The sequence below is a fragment of the Dasypus novemcinctus genome, chromosome 10, assembly GCF_030445035.2.
Source record: "Dasypus novemcinctus isolate mDasNov1 chromosome 10, mDasNov1.1.hap2, whole genome shotgun sequence".
Lineage (NCBI taxonomy): Eukaryota > Metazoa > Chordata > Mammalia > Cingulata > Dasypodidae > Dasypus > Dasypus novemcinctus.
In genome coordinates, this window is record NC_080682.1 from 106,441,362 (window position 1) to 106,455,868 (window position 14,507).

General features: G+C 38.9%; 1 protein-coding gene across 2 annotated transcripts in view; it reads right to left on the reverse strand.

Moving 5' to 3' along the window:
- Nucleotides 1-14,507, reverse strand: part of P4HA3 (prolyl 4-hydroxylase subunit alpha 3) — a 53,937-nt gene that overhangs the window by 34,280 nt on the left and 5,150 nt on the right. Inside the window, exons 2-3 of one of the 2 annotated variants that reach the window (XM_004482650.4) lie at nt 12,394-12,536; nt 11,396-11,619 (exon numbers count right to left, since the gene is read on the reverse strand). In XM_004482650.4, the coding sequence (XP_004482707.1) occupies nt 11,396-11,619; nt 12,394-12,536 (367 nt within the window). Of the gene's footprint in view, nt 1-11,374; nt 11,620-12,393; nt 12,537-14,507 lie in introns of both variants that reach the window. The other variant, XM_058305941.2, reaches the window with a different exon arrangement.

The following is a 14,507-nucleotide window of genomic DNA, read 5'->3' on the forward strand; positions in this document are numbered from 1 at the left end:
AGAGAGTGCGAGAGAGTGAGAGAGAAACAGTCCTCCTAGTGCGAGGATTTTGAATGGTACCAGAGGCCTTTAGACATTTCATTGTGATTTACCTGTGCCAAAGGGGCTTTATTTATTTATTTTTAAAGATTTACTTATTTATTTCTCCGCCCACCCTCATTGTCTGCTCTATGTCCATTTGCTGTGTATTCTTCTGTGTCTGTATTCTCTTTAGGCAGCACTGGGAACCGATCCTGGGACCTTCCAGAGTGGGAGAGAAGTGCTCAGTCCCTTGATCCACCCCCGTTCCCTGGTCTGCTGCGACTCTTATTGTCCCTCCTCTGTGTCTCTTTTTGTTGTGTCATCTTGCTGCACCAGCTCTCCCCTCAGGCCAGCTAGCTATGCGGGGCCAGCACTCCACATAGGCCACCTCTCCACTTGGGCCAGTTGCCTTTACCAGGAGGCCCCAGGAATCGAACCCTGAACCTCTCAAATGGTAGACAGGACCCCAATCGCTTAAGCCACATCTGCTTCCCCAAAGGGGCTTTAAATATCACATTTATAAAGGGAAGGCAGACAGGATTTGGAAGTTAAGTCACGTCTGAGCTACCCATCACCTCCCAAGCGAGGGGAGAAGGATGGCTACAGATGTACAGGCCTCAGGAATACTCGGCTTGGATTGAAGTGTGGTTGGGTGGCAGGAGGCAAATTCACCTTGGAGACTCCTCTTTAAAAGGACTCCCTCCTTGAGAGATGGAAACCCTTGGTGAGAGATGCCACCACTCCTGAGAAATGCCATTTCTTGCCCAGTCAAGATGGAATGAAGCCTGTTCAACTTGAGAAGATAAGGGCTTCCGTTTCCGATAAGGCTGACACTGACAAGACCCTCCCGAGCTGCACTTGGCTACTCCATGCCTCTGAAATCCATGCCATGGCTTTATTTTATTTCAGGTGTCACCTTTGCACCCTCCTGCTATGAAACAGGCTGCCAGCGCCATCTGTGTCCTTGGGAAGGGGGATATTTATGGAGGACTAAAATGCAGCCCTGAGAACTTAAAGAATCCACCCTGCCCACAGCAGGAAATGACTTTTCAGAAGGATAGGCTCTTGCTAACTTTAAGACCGAAAAGGCCAGGTAAGCTCAAGCTAGCAAACCTTTCTTAATCGAGTGCCCACCTCCCACGAGGCACCACAGCAGGCTCACAAAAGCCAGCCACTCTACCATCCTCTTTGCCCATGAGTCGGCAAATGTTAAATTATCAGTCATGTGTCTATTTTGGCCATCATTCTTACTACCTTGGCTGCTGATTTTGAAGGAGAAACAGGCAGGTTTTGTGTCCTAAGGGTCCTGGCTGGCTGCTGTGGCTCTTTTTATGCCCAGGGCAGGGAAGCCGAAGTGTGGATGAACCACAAGTGAAAGATCTCCCAGGAAGTGACCACATCCAACATCTTGCCCCATTCCACCGGTCTATCTGTCGCTACCACCAGGTATGGCACATAGTAGGTGCTCAGTGTTTGTAAACAGAGCTGGGAGCACAGCGAGTAAAAGTATGAGTGATTCAGAGAGGCTAATGGTGGTGAACTCTTCCATCCAAGAGCTCGAAGTTTCACCCAAGAAGGACTTGTTCCAGGAGCTTGCAGTGGAGCCTTCATTTCTGCTCTCACCTCAAAATCTCCATGGAAGGAGCACGATGTGAGTAATAAAACCACAGTCCCACACTCCTAGCTAAGGTAGAACATATCCTACAAAGGAAGAGGGAAGCCCTTTGAGTACATATAACATCCTCTTCAGGAACAGGCGGTCCCCGGATGGATGCTCACCCTCGCTTCCCACATTCGGGAGCCAGGTCTTCCCTCTTCCCTTTCATCAGGAAACATTTCCCTGAAACACTGCCCAGGTGCAGGGCAGACTTGGCATCTCTGGAAGTGTTTCTCTCCCATGCCGCCATTCTTTGGGGAAAAGCAAGAAAGCTTTATTTTGGGAGAGAATGAGTTGATTTGAAACATTTGCTCTGTGGCAGTGCCACCCCAAGCCCTATCAGAGCCCGAGGCAAAAATGTCAAATATCATTTATCAGAGTATCTTCCCATATTCTGAACCAAGTGGGAAAGTTTAAAAATAAAAAGTGAAAAAATGTGACAATACATAAAGCTCCAAGTTGTCCAATCTGTTCTCACAAATGATTGTTTCCATCGCACAATAACACAGGGTTGCAAAACAAACCATCTGTCTTTATTTAAAATTGTGATATCCTGTTCATCATGGATTTTTTTCCAATATTTTGAGTTTTTAAAAATACATTGAAATATTATTTATCTTGACTACTGAGTTTTTTGGTGCTACCTTTACGATGAGTGCCTCACTCGCCCCTCCCTAGTTTGAGTCCCGGCTCTTCAGATCAATACTTAGCACTGTTACCAGGTGGTGTCAAATACTCCATCTTAGATAAGCCTGCAATAATAATACCACCAGCCAGCATTCAATAAGTGCTTGCTATATGCCAGGCACCAAGCACGAGCTCCACATATATTTATCTTCTTTCAGCCTCAAAGCAAACCCCGGAAGGAGGCAGCCTTGACACGCCCAGCTTTGCAGGGGAGGAAATGGAGGCTCAGAAGCTCAGATGGTTCCCAACTCTTGGCCTATTGCTCCTTGCCTCACACTCCACTGTTCTTTGGCAGTCACTTTTGTCACAACCTGGGCTGCAGTGAACAGCATCAGGCACTAATACAGTCTACTGTCTCATTTCTCATGAATCCAGATGCATTTCAGGTTTAATTGAAAAAAATTCTTGGTATCATTTTTAAAACTCCAAAGAAAAATGAAAAGGGCATCTACATATGTTTAAAGGTGAAACATTGAACTCCTTTACTCTAAGATTGGGAACAAGTCAAGGAAACCTACTCTCACCACTCTATTTAATAATATGCTAGCCAGTGTAATAAGCAGAAAAAGCAATGAAAGGTAGAAAGATTGAAAAAAAAAAAAGAAGTGAAACTGTCCCTATTCACAATGTGATTGTTCACACAGAAAATCTTAAGAAATCAACAAATATTTTCTAGAACCAATAAATAAGTTTAGCAGTATTGACAAAAAGTCAATAAACAAAAATCAATTGTATTTTATATACTAACAGCAAATCAAGTTTAAATCATTTAAAATTTTATTTGCAATAGCATAAAAATGCTTAGGAAAAATTCCACCAAGAGATATATAAAACCTTTACCCTGAAACTGAAAAACACTGCTGAGAGAAATTAAAGAAGACCTAAGTAAATGGAGAGTTAAAACTTGTTCATGAATTGAAAACTCAAGATAGTTTAAGATGTTAGCTCCCCCAAAATTGATCTTCATATGGAAATGCAAAGATACTACAATAGCCAAAATCATCTTGAAAATGAAGAAGTTAAAAGAATAACTCTATATGACTTGATATTTACTATAAATGCATACTGGAATAAGGATGGGCACATAGTTTAATGTTTTTTCATAGAGAATCCAGGAATAGACCCACGCTTATCTGATCAATTGATTTTGACAAGAAAGCAAAGCAAATCAATGGAGAAAGAAAAATCTTTTCAACATATGATACTTGAACCATTGGATATCCATAAAGACAAAAGTGAATCTCAACTCCTACTTTGCACTATTCACAAAAATTGATTCATGATTGATCAGAGACCTAAATGTAAGTGTTAAAACAATAAAGCTTTCCCGCAGCTCCTCTGGAATGCACGCCATCAGCACGTACCAATCATCAACCTCCCAGTTAGCGTCACCAAACATCTTCCTGGGGCACTCTCCCTGTCCGAGCTCTTTCTTCTCCACATCATCATTCTTGCTAACTTCAGCTTCTATGCTGACCACCCACCCAACACCCTGGCCCCTAAGTGTCTTGACTTCCTTAGCTCTAGCAATATATTCCTCCAGACCCACCTCAGCCAACTGGTCATACTCCAAGGTCTACTTGGAGCCATGAATACCTACACCTTCTCTAAAATCTCAGATTCCAAGATCCCATCACCTGTCAGCCCTCCAGCTCACTTAGTCTAGTACTATGATGCCAGCAATTCCCCACTGAGATTGCCAACCCATTACTCTACAATTTCATCACTATTTATCCCCCTCCGCTCAGGTCTTCACTTCTCAGCCATTTCAGGTTCCGTGATCCAGCAGGTAAAATCTCCCTTGCACCTCCCTTATACTTGTCTCTCTCTGTCATATTCACCTGACAAAAGAAAAAAGAAAAAAAACAATAAAGCTTTTTAGAAGAAAACATGGGAGGATATTATTGAGACCCGAGAATAGGCAATGATTTCTTAGATAGAAACCAGAAAGCAACAACCATAAAAGAAAAAAAAAAAAGATAAATTAGATTCCATAAAAAGATTCATTAAAAAATGAATATGCTGCCCACAGACCAAGAAAAAATATTCACAAAACATACATTTGACAAAGGAAATATATCCAGAACATGTAAAGAACTCCTACAATTCGACAATAAAAAGGCAAATGACCCTATTTAAAGTGGCCATGAAAAAATGACCAATAAAGCTGAACAAACATTTCCCAAAGGAGGAGATATGTTGATCAATAAGTCCATGAAAAAATTCTTAACATCATTAGGCATTAGGCTTACTAATGTTGGCAAGGATGCAGGACAACCAGAATTCTTATATACTGTTGGAAGGAATGTAAAATGGAATAGTCACTTTGGAAAACTATTTGCCAGTTTCCTATAAAGTTAAACGTGAACTTATACGTCTGGTTTCTGGTTCGACATGTAAAGAGCTAGGAAGTCGTCATTCCCATCCTCATAACAAAAAAAAAGGCTGAAAAACTGAAAATCAGCAGGTCTTCTTAGATCCATCAGAGAATTGAGGTCCCAGGGCAAACTAATGTCCCCAAAACTGGAAGGACAGGCAGAAAAGAGAATCACAGTTTACTGAGAGAAGAAATTATAGCTGTAGCCATTAAAGGAAGAAATCCTTACAGCATAATTGGTTAACTGCTGGAAACTGAGCTTGGGCTAGCTTGAGAGATTAAAAACCCCTGGAGTAAGTTCACAACTTTTACTATACACTTAAATTGTTTATGTATGTTCATACATAAACGATATAAAGATAATAAAATAGGATTGGTTGGGGGAAAAATACTTTGTTTAGTAGCAATATTTTGACAATGCTCTTTAATCATTAGTTAAAAAGGTTTAAGAACAATGCAAGTTATTGGTGGTAGGGTGAGTTATGAGAATCCCGTATGATGTTATATATGTTTGCTTTGTAAGTTCACAACTATTATTATACACTTATTGGTTATGTATGTTTATGTATGAGTGATATACTTCAATAAATTTAAAAAAACAAAAGCAAAACAAAACAAAAAACCCTGGAGGCCCAGCCTTTGAGGGAATCACACTTTCATAAGTTTTCCCTCAAGGAGCCCCATCAGGTTCCTCCTGTAGACTGGAAGAAAAAAAACTCCTCATGCTTCTTTCCAGTAGGGGTAGTGGAGAAGTACCATTCTGAAATATGCCCAGGACATTCTGTTCTTTAACAGAGGCCTGTACTCAAGAGAAACAATTTTAGGGGTCCTTAACAAACTTGGGTTTCACCAAAGCCTAAATAAGGTGGGGGAAGAGAAATACTCAACTCCAGGCAACTGTAGCCATCCTATCTCACTTAAGGGATGGAAAAAAAAAAAAAAAAAGGTGAGAAATACATATAAAGGTTATAGTCCTCATTATAGGATTACAGCATGCTTCTGTCTCCCACACATACATTACCACGACATCCATAAAGCTCCTGGATAGTAACAGCTGAAAATATCTGCAATCTCAGAGCCTATTTAAGAAGGAGTCTCTAGCGTAACTCAAAGACAACAAGGGACACAAGAACAAGGACACCAGAGGAAATTTTAGCCTCTGACACCTACAGTAAACAGTTAATACAGCCAAGCTCCTAGCCAGATATACATAAAACCTCACACTAAAGGCCTATTACCCTAGTTCCTTTTACTCAGTGCATTATGTCTAGCATTCAAAAAAAAAATTAAAAGCATGCAAAAAGGCAAAAAGCACTACGTGAAGAGACAGGGCAAACATCAGAATCAGACTTAGATATGTCAGATTTTAGAATTATCAGATTGGAAGTTTAAAATAACTATGGTTAATATGCTAAGAGTGCTAATCGAAAAAAATCAACAAAATGTGAGAACAGGTGGTAATGCAAACAGAATGATGAAAACTCTAAGGAAGAATCAAAAGGAAAGGCTATAAGTCAAAAACACTGTAACAAAAATGAAGAATGCCTCTGAAGGGCTCATCAGCAGACTGGACACAGCCAAGGTGAGGGTCAGTAAGCCTGAAGATATGTCAACAGAAACTTCCCAAATAAAAAACAGCAACAAAAACAGAACCAAATATAAGAACTGTGGGACAATTACAAAAGGTGTAACATACAGGTAATGGACATGTCAGAAGAAGAAGAAAAAGAGAAAGGAACAGAAAAAATAAACATACACTTACTCTTTGATGCAGCAATTCCACTTCCATGTATTTATCCAAGAGAAATGAAAACAAATGTCCACAGACAGACTTACAAAAGAATGTTAACAGCAGCTTTATAGTAATCCAAACTGCAAATAATCTGAGTATCCATCAATAGGAGATGGAATAAATAGTTGTTGAAATAGTCATATATGGAATAGTAGTCAGTAATGAAAATGAATGAACTACTAATAAATGCAACAACATAGATGACTCTCTCAGACATAATGTGGTACGTGAAAAAGCTGGACACCGAAGAGGACATACTGTATGGTTCCATTAATATGAAGTTCTAGAATAGCCAAAACTAATTCAAAGTTTTTAAAAAACCTGAACAATGGTTACCTGGACCTGTGAGACTGAGTGGGAAGAAACATGAGGGAATTTCCAGAGAAATATTCTATATGATGAGAGGGCTGAGGGTTACATGGGTGTGTCCATTTTTAAAAATTGTACAGTTAAGATTTCATTTTAATGTATGCTAATTTTACTTCCAAAATATGAAAAATAAATAACTATTGAGATGGGAGTGCAGACTGGGGTAAAGGTGAAATAAAAGAGGCAAAATGATGGTAATTGCTGAAACTGGGTGATAGGTATATGTTGATATATTACTCTGTACTCTGCATGTGCGTGAACTTTTCCATAATAAAAAGTTTTTTAAAATGCAAAGGAAAAGAAAACATTATGAAAAAATAGGTATATTTGAAAAAGAGCCATAGAGAATTTCTAGAAATTAAAAACAGTCATTGAGATAAAAATTTTAAGAAGTTTTACGGTAAAGAAGAACAGAAAAATGGAGTATTACTTGAAATGGCAGCTATCTCCCTACAAAAAAACAAGCAACTGTTAGTTGCCCACCAAAGAGCCCTTTCCTCTTTCTCTCTCAAATTAACAGAGTCCTTTGTTTTAGCTGGTAACATTTGCAACTCAATTGAAGGATTATGTTTCCAAGTTTTCCTTACAACTGTCTAAATCTTCATCTGTAAGAGGAATAAAGAGAAATGTTGTGTGGGACCTCCAGGATTATCCATAAAAAGGATAGGTGGGGCCTTCTTTGTTCTCTCCTTTCATTCTAAGTCAAACATTCTGCTTGAACATGGCTGGCACTCTAGCAGCCATCTTGGATCATGATGACAAGGGCCACGTCCAGGGAATCGCAGCTCCGAGGAAGCCGTATTTCTGAGCCAGACTGACTTCTTATTAGCAGCAATACGATGAAATAACAACTTCTCAGAGCTAAGGGAAATGAACTATCAACTTAGTTTTATATATCCAGTGAAAACTATTAGTCAAGAGTAAAGGGGAAATAAAGAAAATTTCAGACAAAGATGGAAATAATTTCTCTTTCAGACTCTATTGCTTAAGATGTTCTGTAGGAAGCAAAAAATTGAACCCAAGAGGAAGGAGTGAATTACAAGATGCTGCTGTGAACAAAAGGGTCAGAAAACATGAGGCTATAGTTAACCTAACAAGCATTAACTATAAATCCACAAAAAAATAATGATTGGTTTGGGGACATAAAACCAAGAGGTAGCTAAAATACTAGACAGGAATATCTTTCAAAGGAGGAAGATAATCACCATCAATGCATCTGTCATTATTTGGGAAGAGGACAGCACTATTAATTAACATTAGACTAGATTGGTACTGGGCCAAAATTCTGATCTGTAAATACCATTCTCCATAAGAGAAACCAGGGCTGCTTGGAAAAATGGATTAATCGTAGTCTGGGGAAGGAGTATACATGTTGAGCTAGAATATCTTGTTATGCCAGAAAGCAAGGAAATGAATGAGGCCATGTCAAAAATGAAAGAGGCCATGTCAAAAAGACAGAGGTCAGCTTCTTTGCAAAACATTTTGGCAATTCTCCCAAATTTTAAACACAGAGTTACCATATGACCCAGCAATTCTACTCCTAGGTATATACCCAAGAGAAATGAAAACATACATCCACACAAAAACTTGTACACAAATGTTTATAGTACCATTATCCAAAATAGGTAAAATGTAGAAACAAACCAAAAGTCTAGCAACTGATAAATGGATACAAAAAAATGTATATCTATACAATGCTATACTATTCAGTCATAAGAAGGAAAGAAATACGATTCATACTACAATATAGATGAACCTTAAAAACATTATGCTAAGTGAAAGAAGCCAGACACCTAAAAATCTTATTGTATAATTCATTTATATGAAATATCCAGAATAGACAAATCCATAGAGACAGAAAGTGGATTAGCTTGGGGCTAGTAGAAGCAGAGGGAATTGTGGAGCAACTGCTTGTGGGTATGGGGCTGCTTTTTGGGGCAATAACAATGTTCTAAAATTAGACTGTGGTGATGGTTTCACAACTCTGACTATATTGAAAACAGCTGAGTTTAACACGTTAACTGGATGGATAGTATGGCATATGAATCATATCTCGATAAAACTGTTATTTAAAGAAAGTGGAGGTAAAAGAAAAAGAAATATAAGCTAGATTTCATAAACTCCTAATTCATGATGGCTTCCATAAAGATTTGACTTATTTTATAAAAATAGTTCCCTAAGAAAAGACAGGACAAGACACAGGGGTCAACCAATATAAAGGGCTTTCTTTACAAAGTTTGAACATAATTGAACTTCAAAAAGATATTGACTTCAATTGATTGGAAAATATTGAATAAATAAAAATCTTGATGTTTATAATCAAACTCAAAAAAGAGAATGAAAAAATAAATGGAAGTAAAATTTACTTGAACTCTTTGGATTTCACTATACCATCAATCTTTTACTCTCAGCAAATAAAAGGGAAAAGTTAAGCATCTTTTCTGCTGCATTTTTCAGTAAGAACTATATTTAGGAAGAAATGTAGATCTGGTTGATGAAGGAAAGCTCTATTTTACTTGCTAGTCATAGGGAGAAATTTTTAACATTACAAGAAGAGATCAGAATTCATCACCTCAACTCACTGATCAATTGAAAATAGTAGGACAGCCAAATATTACGGACTCTTGATATAATGCAACATGAAAATATATGGCATCACCTATGAAGTATTCTTGCCAAAAATGTTTAACCTGAGTACATTAAAACCTTTAGATCTTTCTTCCAGTTTACAGGAAATATAGTGAATAGAGAAAAAAGTTAACTACCATGAGGACACATTCAGAAGTTCAGTGATTCTACAGAGCTGGCCCAGTCTCTTCAGAAAGACTAAGTCATTGAAAAAGAGAGAGAGAGAAAGAGTTAAAAAGCTCAATGGCAAAGTAAATGCATGTCCCTGATGGATCTTCGTTTGAATAAAGCAGCTGTGAAAGCATTTTATGGACAAAAAAGAAAACTGAATATAAATTACAGATGAGATAATAACAGTGAATTATTAATTTTGCTGGTGTGAATACTGAGTTGTGGGGGTTTTTTTTGTTTTTTTGTTTTTTTTGAGGTACCAGGGGCTGGAGATGGAACGTGGGACCTTGTACGTGGGAAGGCAGCACTCAACGACTGAGCCGCATCGGCTTCATTGAGATGGTCTTTTTCTCCATTTGTTTTGCTTGTTTGTTTTTGTTTTTTTCAGGTGGCACTGGGAGCTCGGGCACTCAAATACTTGAGCCACATCTGCTCCTGAATAATGATTTTGCGGATATGTAGAAACATGTCCTTATTTTTCAGATAGTCATTCTGAAATGTTTAGGGGTAAAATCATGATTTAAATTATTTAAGCAAAAATGTAGATAACATCAATATGACAAATTGTTAACTATCACATAGCTGAATCTCATAGATGAGCACTTTTGCAGGCTCATTACGTTTTTCATTCTATTTTTCTGTACGTTCAAATTTTTTTCACATAAAAAGAGAAGAAAAAAGAATGGACTGGCCTTCTCAAGAAAAATATGGAAGCTGGAAGACAATAGAAAGCTGATTTTTAAATTCTGAAGAAATATTTGTCTAATATAGAATTCAAACCCAGTCAAATTATTAATCAAGTGTGAAGCTAGGAAAAAGGCATTTTGACACTGGCAAGGGTCAGGAGGCCCTGGGTATTGAACCCTGGACCCTCTCATATGGTAGGCAGATACTCTATCAGTTGAGCCACAACCGCTTCCCTGTATCACCTTTATTTATTTATTTATTTATTTATTTTTTACAATGTAGAATAAGTTTATAAAATTGGCGTGCAAAGTTAAGTGTAAAAGGATAACACTATTCGTTTAGAAACAAGCTGCTTCCCTGTTTACATTTCCCTATTCTTGATCCTATATCACCTTTAAATAGCTCTTATCCCCCTGCCCCCTACCTTTAAATCATGGATTCTTAATCTTTTTGTTCCATGGACCGATTTACTAATCAAATGAAAACCACGGACCTCTTACTAAGTCCACATTATACTGTGTATTGTTTAATAAAGATATCACACCTGCACCAACATGTCCCCACAAGAATATATTATTTGAATTTCAATTCAAGCTCACAGACGCCTTGTTAAGAGCCCCTGCTTTAAATGAAACCTGCTTCCCCTTTCCACTCACCAGTTCATTTACTGGCAGCGTGCTATAGTATGTGACCAAAAGAGCATTTTACCCAGGTTGGTCCCAGTTTATGTCTGTTGTACTAGCATAATTAATAACATCCCTTTCACTTTCAAGAGTGTAGGATTTGGAGTTAAAAGACTTGGGCTCAAAATTTAGTTCTGCTTCTTTAAATAGTGTAAACTTGAGCAAATTATTTACTCTCTTTGAAACTCAATTTCTTCATCTGCAAATGAAAACAACACCAAATTTCCAGAAAAATTAGAAATGTAAATGCAATCAGGACATATGTAATCTAACTCATAAGAAACTAGAGCCAAGCAATTCACCTTCTTTCTGAACAGGGTTACCTTGCCAACTTGGAAGCAGTCATCCGCTGTGAGAGAGAAAAGCCGTCTGGGACTGTACACGTCAGTGACAGCTGAGCCGGTGACTCTCTGGAAGAGGCCCCGGGCAAGCCCTTTCACATTGAGCATGTATACATCCTGCAACCGCATCAGCGCCCTCGCTGCTCCCTCGAGGTCCTCAAAAGCTGGAAGTTCTTGCTCCAACTTCTCATAACCATCCTTCAAAGCTGTAAGAGCCATAAAACCATCAGTCCACCATCCAGAAAGCAGAGAGTGGGCATTTAACATGCATGCAAGGCATGCTCACCTGTTCAAATATTTCATGAACAAAGATAACAATTTGTTTTTGTTTTTCTTAAAGATTTATTTTTTATTTCTCCCCCCTTCCCCACCCCCTCAGTTGTCTGCTCTCTGTGTCTACTAGCTATGTGTTCCTCTGTGTCCGCTTGTGTCAGTGGCACCTGGGATCTGCATCTCGTCTTGTTGTGTCATCCTGCTGCGCCAGCTCTCCATGTGTGCAGTGCCATTCCTGGGCAGGCTGGACTCTTTTCACGCTGGGCGGCTCTCTTTATGGGGCACACTCCTTGCATGTGGGGCTCCCCCCACATGCACGGCACTACTTGTGTGCATCGGCCTTTTTGAGGGAGCAATTTTGCCTCTTCCTGAGAGTTAACTAACTCCTTAGAGAACAAAGTAGAAGAAATATTATGGAAAATGATCTTATTATTAGAAAGAAATTATTAGAAGACCATTTCTTTCTACATATAAAAAACAAGGGATGCTATATCCTGTATTTCTTCATAGGACTGGAGTGAAGAAGCTCTTTCTAGTCTATAATTATGTAAACTAGGGACCTACGTCTTTGTATTAGCTAAAGCTACGACGATCAATACCTACCCCACTTCATTACTCTTCCTCATAGCCCATCAAAATCTTTTTCCTTGGCACTGAGTCAGGAGATGGACTCTTCTCCCTTCCCCTCCAGCCCTCCTCCTCGTTACCTCGAATATTCTCACTGGCCTCCAGACTGTGTACCACATTCTTCCAGTCAGACTGCAGGCGTTTGATGAGAGTAAATGCAAGCAGAGGATTAGCCACAGGGGTTGCTGAGTCCTCATGCAGAGAAAGCACCTTGTCATAGAACCTGAAAGAGAGGAGTAGAATGATCTCACCTGGGAGCCAATGTAGCTCAGTGTTTGAGCTCCAGCTTCCCACATATGAGAACATACAGGTTCAAGCCCATGCCCCAGTACCTCAAAAAAAAGGAATATTCTCACCTACTGGATATAACCATTACACCAAGGGAGAATTGGCATGGTGTATAGAGAGATCCAGAATAGCTAACATTGAAATACAGAACCCCTTGAGACTCATGTAACACTTGAACCAATAGGCCATGAATAAACAAAGAATATGAAAATCACAAATACAACTCAAGTCCACTCATTAGTTCATTCAATGAGTCAATTTATACCAATCAATTACTATACATCAGGCACCGCTGTAGATGCTAGAGATACAAAGGTAAGACAGGGTCCTAGTCTCAACGAATTCAAACAAGAAAATAATATTTTTCTCTCATCACTCTATACCTAATACTTATCATCTGGTAGAAGTTCCAAAACATTGTTGAACTCATTATAATAATATAATACGTGCTTTGGGAGAAGTAAGCCTTTAGTGCTATGGCAACTTGGAGTCAGGGCACCTAACCCAGGAAGGAGTTAGAAGGGTCTAAGGGAAGATTTTCCCGAGGAGACAGCACTTGATCTGAGCCTTGAAGGACCAGTTAAAATATTAATAGCTACTTTACTGAGTCCTAACCATGTATTAGGTACCCTGCTAATTAATTGCTTTAAATATATTTCTCATTTAATCTCCCCAACATTCCTGGAATAGATTTTAGCATGCCCTTTTTACAGGAAAAGAAACAGAGAAAAGGCCACACTGTTAGTAAAAGATGAAGTCAGGATTTGAACCCAAGTCTACCTGACTCTGAAGTCTTTGTTCTTAGATGATTTTGCCATGTTGTTTCCAATGATGCTAAAACAAAGAAGGAAGGAAAAGTGTTTTGTGCCAACAAGGACCAATATGTGCAAAGGCAAAGAGCCTTGACATATATTTGTTCATTCAATAAGTCAATCCATACTGGTGACTTTCTACATGCCAGACTCCATGCTAAATGGTGGCAAGACAGGGTCCAATGCTCAAGGATTTCACAGACAAGAAAATAACTTTTTCTCATCACTCTACCCTAAACTCAAAAATATTTCTAAGAATGAATGGAAGATATTCTTCTAGGACGCAGGAACAAAAATTTGAATAAGGCAGTAACCTATGTCTCAGAACTCAGTCTACTGGGTAAGATAGACACAAACAATTACATTACAGATGTAACCTACAAAGAGAAGCATTAGGGGCATTACAAGCAGTTTAGCATTGCTGGAGCACAAGATAGACAGAAGATCAGAAAGGAGAAATGAACAGCGCCTCATGGGCCTTGCTAAGGAATTTGGTTTTTACCCTGAAGTCAGTTCGGAGCCCCTAAAAGGTTTTGATTGAAAGTTGCAGGAATGCTATGATTTGTTTACATATATAAATCTGTGAAAAGATGGGGAAGTGGGTTCGGAGGTGGAAGTGCCTGGAGGCCATTTCAAAACTTAGGCCAGAAATGATGAGGGTCAAGGCAGTGGGGACAGAGAACAGGATCCATGCAAGGGAGGTATTTAGGAAGATGATGCAGAAACTGGTGATGACTGTACATGAGGAATGAAGAGGTGGGGCCATCCACATGCTTCCAACTTTTCTGGCTTGGCCAGTCACATGGCAACATTCGCAGAAACAGGCCAGAAAAGTGGGGCCAAAGTAATTAATCATCTTTCTGGTTAATGTCTCTCCTCCTCATGTCCTAGAAAAGTGTTGTTTCCTTTCCTAGTGCACTATGGCTAGTCCACTTCTAAGAAAATAACAAGGTTTATATTACTGAAATTTATTATCTATTATATAGCACACTTGAGTTCTAGTCCTGCCCTCTGAGAGCTTTTTCCCCTTGTCTTAAAATGATCAATTTCAAAAACAGCAATGGAAGTAAAAAACAAAAGTGCATGTGTGTGCA